The sequence below is a fragment of the Balaenoptera borealis genome (genome assembly GCF_965194805.1).
Source record: "Balaenoptera borealis genome assembly, chromosome: 3".
NCBI lineage: Eukaryota > Metazoa > Chordata > Mammalia > Artiodactyla > Balaenopteridae > Balaenoptera > Balaenoptera borealis.
In genome coordinates this window covers 47,433,957-47,447,963 of record NC_138866.1, presented here as the reverse complement: position 1 = coordinate 47,447,963, position 14,007 = coordinate 47,433,957, and the positions used below count along the sequence as shown (strand labels likewise).

Genomic DNA, 14,007 nt, shown 5'->3' with positions numbered 1-14,007 from the left:
CAAAGGCTTGTCAATTTTGTCTCAATACAATCAATAGGTTCCTTCCAAAGTTTAGTCAAGTATCTGATCACGTCAGCTCAAAAATTAAATGGCTACAAAACTATAAAATAACAACATACTCATAATAAATACCCCTTTTCCAAATCAAATTGTCTCTTTTCTCAGGATTAATTTCAAATTAAAAAGATTTTTTAAAGTATTCATACAAGGAAACCACAAGTTTAAGACACCTATTTTTCCTAATACAGCACATTCCACATTATGGAAAGGACTATTTCACTCTGAGATAGCTACAAGGATAATTACCTGGGAAAATTTTGTTTCAAGTAGTAGGCTGTACTGTTAGTGAATTCTTCACAACAAAAGTGTACACTGCCTCATTTTTGTAATTTTTCCAATGAGTTAAAAATGAAATGTCTTTCATCTGATGACTTTGAACAATGGACAGTGTATCTATATACGTGAACTGTGTTCAGAGACATTAAATGTAATAACACAAACCACACATCTAGAAAATATACCAGGAAATATTGTTGGTAAATGCACTGATAATTTTCTGTAAAGTTTTAGGCTGAATTTTTAAAATACAGAAATACAGAAAAAGGAATTAAAGAAAAATGCCAAAATAACACAATGTTTATTTTTCTGTATTTGCCAAATTTCCCTCAATGAACATCCATTACTTTTAAAATCAGAAAAATTATTATCTTTAAAAATTTATTGTATGACACCAAAAACAAAGGCAACAAAAGCAAAAATAAGCAAGTGGGACTACATCAAACTAAAAAACTTCTGCACAGCAAAGGAAACCAACAAAATGAAAAGGCAACCTTCAGAAGGGGAGAAAATATTTGCAAATCATGTATCTGATAGGGGATTAATATCTAAAATAACTAAAGAACTCACACAACTCAATCACAAAACAACAATTCAATTAAATAATGGACATAACTGAATAAACATTTTTGCAAAGAAAACATACAAATGACCAAAAGGTACATAAAAAGATGCTTAACATCACTAATCATCAGGGAAATGCAAATCAAAACCACAATGAGATATCACCTTACACCTGTCAGAATGGCTATCAACAAAAGACCACAAATAACAAGCACTAGGGAGGATGTGGAAAAACTGGAACCCTTGTGCACTGTTGGTGGGAATGTAAATTGGTACAGCCAGTATGGAGGTTCCTTAAGAAACTAAAAATAGAGCTACTATATGATCCAGCAATCCCACTCCTGGGCATATTATATCTGGAGAAAAACATGGTTCAAAAAGATACATGCACTCCCAATGTTCACTGCAGCACAGTTTACAATAGCCAAGACACTGAAGCAACCTAAATGTCCATCAACAGAGGAGTGGATAAAGATGTGGCACATATATACAATGGAATATTACTCAGCCATTGAAAAAATGAAATAATGCCATTTGCAGCAACTTGTATGGACCTGGAGATTATCAAAGTAAGGGAAGAAGTCAGAGAAAGACAAATATCATATCATATGATGTCACTTACATGTGGAATCTAAAAAAAATGATACAAATGAACTTATTTATAAAACAGAAACAGACTTAGAGAATGGAATATTATTCAGCCATAAGAAAGAAGGAAATCCTGCTATTTGCTACAACATGGATGGAATTTGAGGGCATTATGCTAAGTGAAATAAGCCAGACAAAGAAAGACAAATACTACATAGTAGTATCACTTATATGTGGAATCTTAAAAAAAAGTCAAATTCATAAAAACAGAGTAGACAAGTTGTCAGGGACTGCAGGGTGGGGGAAATAAGGAGAGATTGGTAAAAGAATACAGACTTTTCAGTTGCAAGATGAATAAGGTCTGAGGATTTAATGTATAACATGATGACTATAGTTGATAATACTGTACTGTATCATTGAAATTTGCTAAGAGAGTAGAACTTAAATGTTCTCACCGCCCCCCAAAGTTTATAAATATAAAACAAATATGTGAGGTGATGGATGTGTTAATTAACTAGATGGAAGAATCTTTTCACAATGTATACATATATCAAATTATTACAATGTATATTTTAAATATCTTACAATTTTATTTGTCATTTATACCTCAATAAAGCTGGAAAAAAAAATCACACAGCAAAAAAAAAAAAAAAAAAAGAATTTACTGTAAAACAGAATTCGATCTAAAACAATGTCATCTTAGACAATCTGAGGGAGTTTAGTTGCTAAAATATCATGATAACATACATATTGGTTCCATAATATATAACTCCACAGGTAGAGTTTCATTCCCTAATGAAAATTTAATAATAATTATACTTTCTTTACCTTTTATGTATTAAAAAATAAAAAAATATATACTTACAGATTTAACCAGCAAGGGGTAAGTGAATCCAAGTGTTTCTCTTTTACCAGCGTCAATATTGCTTTTTTATGCTGAGGATTTATGCTGCCATCACTGAATAAAATGAGTAATGGTTTCTGAAGTCTTAAATAAGTGGGAAGATTTTCCACAGTGATTTCTGGCTGTTTAAAACAAAAAACAAACCAAGAGAAACGGGGAATTATAGTGTATAAAGTAGAAAATAATGTTCAAATCACTCTTGCAATTTTAGTTTGTAAAATATATTTCAAACATTTTCATTTAAGTGGAGATTTTGCTATACTGATTAATAACTATGAATCTCAAGAGTTTTTTAATTTAAACCCATTTTGTCTTAAGAATGAGTTATTTTCAAAATAAAACTACTAATAGAATTTGAAAATAAATTAAAGGAGCTCCCTGTTTTACAAGGATGTAGCACTTCTAATAATTTCTTATGCTAAAATCTGGATCAGACTAGCCAACATACACATGACAAATAAAATTCTTGTTATATCTTTATAAAATTTTTGAAAAAAAACATAAGCTGAGCTTTAAAGATATAATCTTTTAACATCTATGATTACTTAAAAATTAATAAAATCTTACTTTGTTTCAAAATTATGAGTTTTTAGCATAATTAAAGTAATCCAATAATATGCTAAAACAAATTTTAAAAGTCTCTTATTTCTTTGGGGTTTAAAATAACAATGAAAAAATTTAGTAAGAAATAAGAAATTTTACCCTTTTATTCTTTTTATTAATTAAAAAAGAACAATGTTTTTTTATATATTTGTAGAAGACAACTTGTCTAGGCTGTTATTAACAAGAATTGAAAAGAGTAACAAACAAAGTTAACATATTCAGGATTAAAAATAGCAGTGACACTATATATAAAATAGATAACTAATAAGGACCTACTGTATAGCACAGGGAACTCTACTCAATACTCTGTCATCGCCTATATGGGAAAAGAATCTAAAAAAGAGTGGATATATGTATATGTATAACTGATTCACTTTGCTGTATACCTGAAACTAACACAACATTGTAAATTAACTATACTCCAATAAAAATTAAAAAAAGAAAATAGCAGTGACTTAGAATATTAAAGGCTTCTACTATTTTCCATTTTTAGTACCACATCTATTAATTCATCTTCTGGATGTACTTATGAGCTGGATTAAATCTTCCTATATCATAAAACTAATCCCCTGCTGACAGATAAGGAAACCAAAGACGAGAAGCTGACTTGCTGAAGTCACACAGCTTAGTAGGAGGAAGAGTTAAATGAAACTAGCACTCAGGCATCCTGTTCACCAGCTTCCCATTTCATTGGATCACACTAGAAATCCAAATGAACAATCTTTTTCATGGTGCCAACCACCTCTGATTCATCCCCAAACACCAAACTCTGGCACATACTTTTCCATACTTAGTTCTCAAAACAACTTTCCTCTGCCAATTCTCATTTTCCTTTAAATTCTTTCTCTTTCACACTCAAAATCCTCTTTTCACACCTTCCTCTTTCACGATTTAAATCTTAGATCCCTTCTTCTCCAAACTCCTCTGTGTTGTATTCTTGTATTAACTATCATCTTTTCTCTTCTACATGAGTTACGTCCCCTTCCTAAAATTGACAGATCTCATCAAGCCAGCAGAACGGATTTGACGAATCCGGTGCAATGGAGCCATCACTGCTCAATTCAAAAATTTATTGAGAACTCCAAGATCTTATGCTGGGTACTGAATCAAAAAGAAGTAAGATGCTTACCCTGCCCTCAAAGAGTTCATAGCTTAGAGAAGGAAAGAAGTATACAAACTGCTGTGATCCAAGAAAAAACTTAATGTGTGACACTAAGGAAACCTATTGGCTCTAAATTAAAACTAAAAAACAAGTTAGGGGAGCTCATGGGTGATTTTAGGAAGTGGTGTTTGATCTGGGCCTTGCATAAGGAATAAGACCTTGATAGATAGAGGTGTGCGCTAGAGCGGGGATTCCAGATACAGGGAGCATCATGAGGGTGCAGACAGGTGTTAAGGCATGCAGAGTATCTGGGGAACAGTGAGAGTGAAGCGTACCAGACTCAGGCAGGCAAGAGGCAAATGTGGCTGTCAAACCAGATGGGAAAATGACTCCATAGGTTTTCTAGCTCTCAGGAATACTGACATTTTGTATCAAATGAATGACATGGTTAGGCCTGTTTTAGATGACTAACTAACTGGAATACGAATTTGTGGAAAGACAGGCTAGTGACAGGCACTGCTCTTTCCTATGTCAGGAAAGAAAGAGTAAGAGTTGTGTGAGTTTAGAAGTTAAGATTAGAAACAGAGTTAGGAATCATCAGCTAGTATAACAGTAGAAGTTATGGGTATAGATAAAGTCTCCCAAAGAAAAACATAGCAAAAAAAGAAAAAAGGGTTGAAGATGTTAATTCTAGAGTGGCCAGAGGGTTGAAAGTGTACCTAGAGAGGATTGAATTGCAATAGCCAAAGGAAGAGAGAATTTTAAGAAGGAAAAGCACAATCAAGAGTTTTGATTGCTATTCAGAGGTTAAGGAGAAACAGAAAAGGTCATCAAATGTGGTCGCTGGAAGGTGACCTTTGGCTATTTGCATATGTAAGAGACTATAATAGTGTGGGTTCTGATATTCTTAACTTATTCATAATAAGAACATAAAAAGGAACTCCATGTATCTGAGAAAAGTGCTAAACATATTACCTAACAAATAGTTCTAAGTGTGACAGCCTTGGATATATCATTGCTTACTTATGATATTTACATAGTAAATTATCATGTATTTCAGATTTGGGCACTATTTACCTGGACTAATTTGTCATCAGGTTCATTAAAATAAAAGTTCGATGTTATATAAAAAATGTTTACCAACCGGCCATCCACTCCTCTTTCCTATCCAGAGGAAGGATCCAAAGTCCTTCTGGTAACTAGGTGTAGGCCAGGAGACAGATTACTGCTAGCTGGCTACTGTACACAGTCACTGATTATCTAGACTTAAAGCTCCAACACAAAGCAGCACTGAGAAATTTAATAACCACTTGAAGGTTTTAGAATTTATGAAAAGATCGTAACTAAAAGCAAAATAAATTTTATTACAGCTGTTCATTATTTAGTTGAACACTGCAAACCAAAACGTTGTAAATTTGCCTTAACTATAAACATTGATAGTTGCTAAGCTTGCCCACAGTTTCTCAGCCTTAAAGAATATAATCTTAAAGAAAAAAATTAGATACCTATTTTTATCTAGCAGTTAGGCAAAGATTAAAGAGTAAAATGATACAAATCTTCTGTTGGGCGAAACAGGAATAAACGTCAGAAGCCTTCAAAATGTGCCTACCCTTTGGACTAGCAATTCAAATTCTATGAACTTACCATACGTATATAGTCGTAGCAGCACCCAAAGATTATCTATAAGGATGGTCCCGGAATAAAACAAAACAAAACAAACTAAAGACATCTTAAATATTAACCAACAGGAAATTAGATAAATTGTGGTTTATTAGTAAAACAGAATATTATGCCAATATTTAAAAACTAATATGCAAATCTTTATTTCTTGGTGGAAATATCCCTTAATATAAAAAGATAAACACATATATACACATGGAATTTTTTTTTTAAGTTCGGGAAAATATATCCCCAAATTTAAACTTGGTTAAAGAAGTTATGGTTTATCCTGATTTTCTTCTTTATGGTTTCCTGTATTATCTTGGAAAAAAAAGCTAAAGTCTTATAATAATTCCAAAAATATTACACTATGTATATGCTAAAGAAAGTCATTTAATAATGTCATTAAAGACAAAAATGTTACTTTATAAATAATTTAGAAAACCACATCCTGAAAATAGTAATGATTTGATTAATTATAAACTGTAACTTTAATTGGGGGAGGGGAGGCAATAGAACTGAGGTCACAAAAAACTTAAAGAATACATTCATTTCTTTGAGCCTAAAATGTAATATCATTTAGATCAGCATGACAAAAAACAGTAACAGGAGGATATTCGTTCAGTATTTATAGTTGATAATAGTGCCCCTATGGCACTTTAGAAAGGTAGAAAAGCATAAATTTATAATATTCTGGCTACAATTAATATTAATGCAAAACAACCAAAATCAAGAAATGCAGGTTACATCTGCTGGGCCCCTGAATCCATTATTACACAAAGTAAGCATCAGAAAAGGACTTTCGTAAGACAGTATTTTGCTCTAAAATGGTATAAGTAATAATACCAGGTAACAATTGTTGAGTGTTTACCAGGGGCCAAACACTGTACACAGAGCACTGAACACCTATCTCGTTTAGTCCTTACAATAACGCTCTGCAGCAGGGGCTACTATCACCTACATTTTACACATGTGGAAACTGAGGCACAGAGATGCTTACATACAGGCAGTAGGAAGACAAGCAAGGATCTGAAGCCCAGAAGTCTGCTCTCTGGAATCTATGTGCTTTATGCCAAGTTTCAGCCTAGATTGAGTACTTCAACTGGCCATCAGCCACAAGCATCTCAGCAATAAAAACAATCCAAAGACACGTAAACTTTTGGCAGTGGACTAAAGAAGCTGTATGCATAACAGGTGAATAATAAAACAGAGCAACCCAATGAATCTTGACATCACAACACATCATGCCCTGTGCCAACAAAAGCTGGAAAATCACATATTAAAACACACTGTCTTTAACTGGTCTAGATTTTCTTATTTCAAATAACATCCTTATTATAAAATATACTCACAAATGTTTCCAGTGATGCATTTGTTATTATTTGAACTATTTCTTGAGCATGGACGTTAGCTAATGAAATGCTCTCGATTTTGCCTTCTTTGTGTCTGGCAAGCAGCAGGGCTGGAAGAGTTACAGCATATTTATTTGACCTATGGAGAAATGTAGTATTAAAATTTCCAACCAAAATATAGCAAATCATCAAAAATATGAACAGTTAGGCCAAGAAGTCAGAATGGAGGCAGCAAATGGCAAGCCCTACTAAGGAAAAAAGAACTCGATTTCCAGACAAACTTATCTTCTATGTGAGGCTATCTGAGCAAGTTCAAGAACCTTGATAATCTAGATTAGAAGAAAGCAACAGATAGTAATCTAGCCAGATCTGTTTTTCTAGACAACTTATTTATCAAGAAAATGTCCAAATAGGATTAGGAACACACTGAATGGTTCTCCACTTTTTGGGCTGCTCACCAAACTGCTGAGCCAAGGAGACAGGCATTTATGAGAATGGGCCTGTTATTTGCCAGGCACTATACCAGGTGCTTCTAGTTAAGTCTTTATTTAACCGTCAGAACAGCCCTATAACCCTCTGTTTACTGATGATGAAAGAGCGGTAAACAGCAGAGACAGAATTCACACTGAGGTATTCCAGATACAGAGTTTGTGCTCTCTCCACTGAAACACAGCCCAAATCTGCTCCCTCCTACCACTACTTTTGCTAACTAAACTTCAAAGAAAATCACTAAATAGGAAAAAAATGCCTTGTGTGAAATTACCAGTGATGTAGTCACATTTATATCATGTAAAAACTTAATTCATGCTAAAACAAAAGTATAGACATTATAATATTATAAGCATTAGTAGAAAGCCCAGTCTTCAGATTACCTGTTGGTAATATAACCAGTTGGTTATAAACGAAACATACTCTGAAAACTACTGGTCTAGAAGAGAGTGGGTGACTGTCCATGTGTCAGGTGAACAGGTCTCATATTCCCTAAAGATCTGGAGTTCTGTATTCACTTTTAAAAAATCACTGATTTCATGGAGCTCGATCATCAAAAGCATGTGTCACCAGTATTTAGGATGAAAGATTTAAGCTCAGAAATGACAATGAGGAATAATATAGTCAGAGGGTAATAAACACAAACTGGGGCTTATTAACTCCACGTGCATCTGAAGATGAGTCATAAGTGTAGAACGTAATATGTATTCATAATTTCCAAATTTTCAGTTCAGTCCTTCATTCCACAGCAACTGAAATATTTGATAGTTCACAGGAACCCCGAATTCTACAAATAAAGCAACTTAAGTGGCTAAAAAAAGCACTGCTTAAGTGTATGTCTGCAATAACAAAATTAAGTAGAACTATCAGTTCGTCACCTAAAACTCTGCGAGAAATACAGAAAAACTGATTTTTATGTACCTTGGTGGCAAATCAAAACCCAGACACTCAAGAAATAAAATTCCTCAAAAAACTATGACAACTGAAAAGAATTTATCGCAGGTAATAGAATCCAAAGAGGAAAACTTTTACAGGAAGATGAAGTAGTATGAATCCAATGTTGCCCCATGAGGGCCTCTAGCCTAAAGAAGAATTTTGAATATCTAAAAATTCTAAATAGCCAAGTAGTACTTCCCAGATCTGCCCAGAAGGAAATTAAAAATTTAGTTATGTTGCTGCCCTATTTTCCTTCATCAACTGTGTAAAGACAAACAATATATTATTTTGCAAACTTCTTCCTCCCTAAAATTAGAAGACCAACAGACTTACAGTGTCAAAACATCTTCTTCAGAATAAATTCCTGTGATAACATATCCTTTTAGGTAGTTTCCTGCTTCCGTGAACTCTTCTTTTGCTATAAATACACAAACAAGTTAAAAATCTGAAACCTTTCAAGTTATGTATGCTATTCAACTGACAAACATGTTTACAGATGATAGTGCTTAATTATTCACTAATTATAAAGATGTTTAAGTTCAGACCTTACATACCTTATTGGTTCTAAAATATATCTGTGTTCTTTTTATAACATTTGATTACTACAGAAATGTACATTGATGTAATACAATTCTGGTTCTGTAAATAAATGTACTCCAAATGTACAGTTGACCCTTGAACAACACGAGTTTGACCTGCATGGGCCCACTTTATACATGAATTTTTTTCAATAAATATAGTACCTGTATTTTCATTTAACAGACCTTTGAACTAACTAAGTGTGGGGAAAAGTATGTGTTCAACTGTGTTCAAGAGATCACAATATGCGGAATCAAAAGAAGTAGAGTTTGAGTCCTAATTCTATCCAAACTGAGCTTCCTGCCCTTGGGTGGGTCATTTATCAATTCCTTTATTTTTGAGGCAGAGACAGCAGTCTGGGGATTTTCAACTGTGCAGGGGGTCAGCACCCCTAACCCCCTCGTTTTCAAGGGTCAACTGTAATTTATAAGATTTATAGGATTCTAATCATACAGATTTAGTAAATAAATATTGGTTGCTTTTTGATCTACTCCTAAGGCAAGGTAAATGGAGACAACTGTCCTATATGTAGCCTGGAAAGAAAAGCAGGTAAGTGAAATGATACACACATTATAACCACAAAATCTAAAAGTGCTCATATGCATAGAAAAAATAGAAGACTGGAAATTCTAGTCCTCTAACAGTGTCTGTGTTAGGGTTCTATAATTATGAGGGATTTGTTATCTTCTTCTTTTATTTTCTGTATTTTCTGTAATGTGTTTTTGTTACTTTTAAACTTTGATTAATTTGTGTATCAGTCTTTTCCCATTTGTTATGATATACATATTCAAAATAAGAACTATTATCTCTGTAGGTTTCTGAATACATTTTCATAAAGAATAGCATATTCTGGACCTTATAACCAAGAAGCAAGTCTGAATTAAACAGTTGTAGACTAATGAGAAAAGAGCAAAGGTAGACTGATATAAATGATGTATTCTTGACAATTGAAAGCCAGATGATAGCTCAGCTCGCTGCACAAAAGGTTCATAGCAGTTGAAATAGAAAAACTATGATGGAAGAATTGAATCATAAAGCACCTAGAGGTCTGGGTATGCTGAACCCAAAAGATCTGTACCTTAGTAGTCTGCACTATATTCGTGATGTGAGCGTCAACACTGTTAACACTGGGTAACCACAAGATTGTTTTCTTTAAAAACGATGCATACTTTCCACTAGACTGAGAAACACTGTAGGAAAGCCAGCTTACTAGAGTGGCAAAATCCACCAGCAGGCAGCACTGAGAGCTCATTTCTAATCATAAATTTCATGAGAAATGAGTAACCCATGAAAATATTTTCTTTAGCCTGTGCTATACCAAAGTAGAAAAGATTCATAAGAAAACTAGGCAACTAGAAAGAACTGAGTGCTGTACTTTCATTTCTAAGAGAAATTTCTCTAAATTCTGATCAATAATTGATGATTGTTATCTAAAGCAATGACATAATGGAATCTGTTTTAGCTTCTTCTTTTTTGATAAGAAAATTACACTAATATTCCCATATAATTTCCTCATGAAGAAGACTCTAAACTCATGAATATGTTTCTTGCAAGGCTCTGCATGAAACCACTTGTACATAAGTCTAAGTTCCTTGGGGAATGGGAGCATTTAAGACTGTAGACCTCAGTTGCATATCCATTCCCACTAAATCAAAGTGTAAATTCTCCTTTGAATATCTGAAACCAGGCACATTCTCCTCCTTGGTGAAAACTGCATATATGTCAGAATATATGGCAACCCAAATATGAGGAAAAAATCAGTTATCTAAATAAGAAGTTTTTTAAACCACTATAAATATACTTGAGGTTTAATATTAACGGTGACTTACAATATTTAGCTGTTTTAACTTTAAACATATTTTAATTGCATAAAATAAATACTTTAGGAGCTTCAAGATGGCGAAGAGTAAGACGTGGAGATCACCTTCCTCCCCACAAATACATCAGAAATACATCTACACGTGGAACAGCTCCTATAGAACACCTACTGAACGCAAGCAGAAGACCCCAGACCTCCCAAAAGGCAAGAAACTCCCCACGTACCTGGGTAGGGCAAAAGGAAAAAGGAAAAACAGAGACGAAAGAATAGGGACGGGACCTGCACCAGTGGGAGGGAGCTGTGAAGGAGGAAAGGTTTCCACACACTAAAAAGCCCCTTCGCGGGCAGAGACTGCGGGTGGCAGAGGGGGGAAGCTTCAGAGCCACGGAGGAGAGCGCAGCCACAGGGGTGCGGAGGGCAAAGCGGAGAGATTCCCGCACAGAGGATCGGTGCCGACCAGCACTCACCAGCCCGAGAGGCCTGTCTGCTCACCCGCCGGGGCGGGCGGGGGCTGGGAACTGAGGCTCGGGCTTCAGTCGGATCGCAGGGAGAGGACTGGGGTTGTCGGCGTAAACACAGCCTGAAGGGGTTAGTGCGCCACAGCTAGCCGGGAGGGAGTCCGGGAAAAGGTCTGGAGCTGCCGAACAGGCAAGAGACTTTTTCTTGCCTCTTTGTTTCATGGTCCACGAGGTGAGGGGATTAAGAGCGCCGCTTAAAAGAGCTCCAGACACGAGCGGGAGCCGCGGCTATCAGCACGGACCCCAGAGACGGGCATGAGACACTAAGGCTGCTGCTGCCGCCACCAAGAAGCCTGTGTGCGAGCACAGGTCACTAGCCATACCGCCCCTCCCGGGAACCTGTGCAGCCCGCCACTTCCAGGGTCCCATGATCCAGGGACAACTTCCCCGGGAGAATGCAGGGCGCGCCTCAGGCTGCTGTAACGTCACGCTGGACTCTGCCGCCGCAGGCTCGCCCCGCATCCGTACCCCTCCCTACCCCCGGCCTGAGTGAGTCAGAGCCCCCTAATCCGCTGCTCCTTTAACCCCGTCCTGTCTGAGCGAAGAATAGACGCCCTCAGGCGACCTACACACAGAGGCAGGGACAAATCCAAAGCTGAACCCCAGGAGCTGTGCGAACAAAGAAGAGAAAGGGGAATCTCTCCCAGCAGCCTCAGGAGCAGCAGATTAAATCTCCACAATCAACTTGATGTACCCTGCATCTGTGGAATACCTGAATAGACAACAAAGCACCCCAAATTGAGGAGGTGGATTTGGGAGCAACAATATATATATATATTTTTTTCCCTTTTTCTCTTTTTCGGGTGGATGACAGGGTCTTGGTGCTCCAAACGGACGTCAGGCCTGTGCCTCTGAGGTGGGGAAGCCAAGTTGAGGACACTGGTCCACCAGAGACCTCCCAGCTCCACGTAATATCAAACAGCGAAAATCTCCCAGAGATCTCCATCTCAACGCCAAGACCCAGCTCCACTCAACGACCAGCAAGCTCCAGTGCTGAACACCCTATGCCAAACAACTAGCAAGACAGAAACACAACCCCACCCATTAGCAGAGAGGCTGCCTAAAATCAGAATAAGGTCACAGACACCCTAAAACACACCACCAGACGCGGATCTGCTCACCAGGAAGACAAGATCCAGCCTCATCCAACAGAACAAAGGCACTAGTCCCCTCCACCAGGAAGCCTACACAACCCACTAAACCAACCTTAGTCACTGGGGGCAGACACCAAAAACAACAGGATCTACGAAGCTGCAGACTGCAAAAAGGAGACTGCAAACACAGTAAGTTAAGCGAAATGAGAAGACAGAGAAACACACAGCAGATGAAGGAGCAAGGTAAAAACCCACCAGACCAATCAAATGAAGAGGAAATAGGCACTCTACCTGAAAAAGAATGCAGAATAATGATAGTAAAGATGATCCAAAATCTTGGAAACAGAATGGAGAAAATACAAGAAATGTTTAACAAGGACCTAGAAGAACTAAACAATAAACAAACAATCAAGAACAACACAATAAATGAAATTAAAAATTCTCTAGACGGAATCAATAGCAGAATAACTGAGGCAGAAGAACGCATAAGTGACCTGGAAGATAAAATAGTGGAAATAACTACTGCAGAGCACAATAAAGAATGAAAAGAATTGAGGACAGTCTCAGAGACTTCTGGGACAACATTAAATGCACCAACATTCGAATTATAGGGGTGTCAGAAGGAGAAGAGAAAAAGAAAGGAACTGAGAAAATATTTGAAGAGATTATAGTTGAAAACTTCCCTAATATGGGAAAGGAAATAGTTAATCAAGTCCAGGAAGCGCAGAGGGTCCCATACAAGATAAATCCAAGGAGAAACACGCCAAGACACGTATCAATCAAATTATCAAAAACTAAATACAAAGAAAAAATATTAAAAGCAGCAAGGGAAAAACAACAACTAATATACAAGGGAATCCCCACAAGGTTAATAGCTGATCCTTCAGCAGAAACTCTGCAAGCCAGAAGAGACTGGCAGGACATATTCAAAGTGAAGAAAGGGAAAAACCTACAACCAAGATTACTCTACCCAGCAAGGAGCTCATTCACATTCGATGGAGAAATTAAAACCTTTACAGACAAGCAAAAGCTAAGAGAATTCAGCACCACCAAACCAGCTTTACAACAAATGCTAAAGGAACTTCTCTAGGCAGGAAACACAGGAGAAGGAAAAGACCTACAATAACAAACCCAAAACAATTAAGAAAATGGTAATAGGAACATACATATCAATAATTACCTTAAATGTAAATGGATTAAATGCTCCAACCAAAAGACATAGACTGGCTGAATGGATACAAAAACAAGACCCATATATATGCTGTCTACAAGAGACCCACTTCAGACCTAGGGACACATACAGACTGAAACTGAGGGGATGGAAAAAGATATTCCATGCAAATGGAAACCAAAGAAAGCTGGAGTAGCAATTTTAATATCAGACAAAATAGACTTTAAAACAAAGACTATTACAAGAAACAAGGAAAGACACTACATAATGATCAAGGGATCAATCCAAGAAGA

At 36.4% G+C, this 14,007-nt stretch overlaps 1 protein-coding gene across 7 annotated transcripts in view; it reads right to left on the bottom strand.

Annotated features, from left to right (window-relative positions):
- Positions 1 to 14,007, bottom strand: part of TXNDC16 (thioredoxin domain containing 16) — a 137,420-nt gene that overhangs the window by 21,224 nt on the left and 102,189 nt on the right. For all 7 annotated transcript variants that reach the window (XM_082384820.1, XM_082384819.1, XM_082384824.1 and 4 more), the window contains 3 exons: positions 8,867 to 8,951; positions 7,109 to 7,247; positions 2,354 to 2,514 (listed from right to left, as the gene is read on the bottom strand). In XM_082384820.1, coding sequence (XP_082240946.1) covers positions 2,354 to 2,514; positions 7,109 to 7,247; positions 8,867 to 8,951 — 385 coding nt within the window. The remainder of the gene's footprint in view (positions 1 to 2,353; positions 2,515 to 7,108; positions 7,248 to 8,866; positions 8,952 to 14,007) is intronic.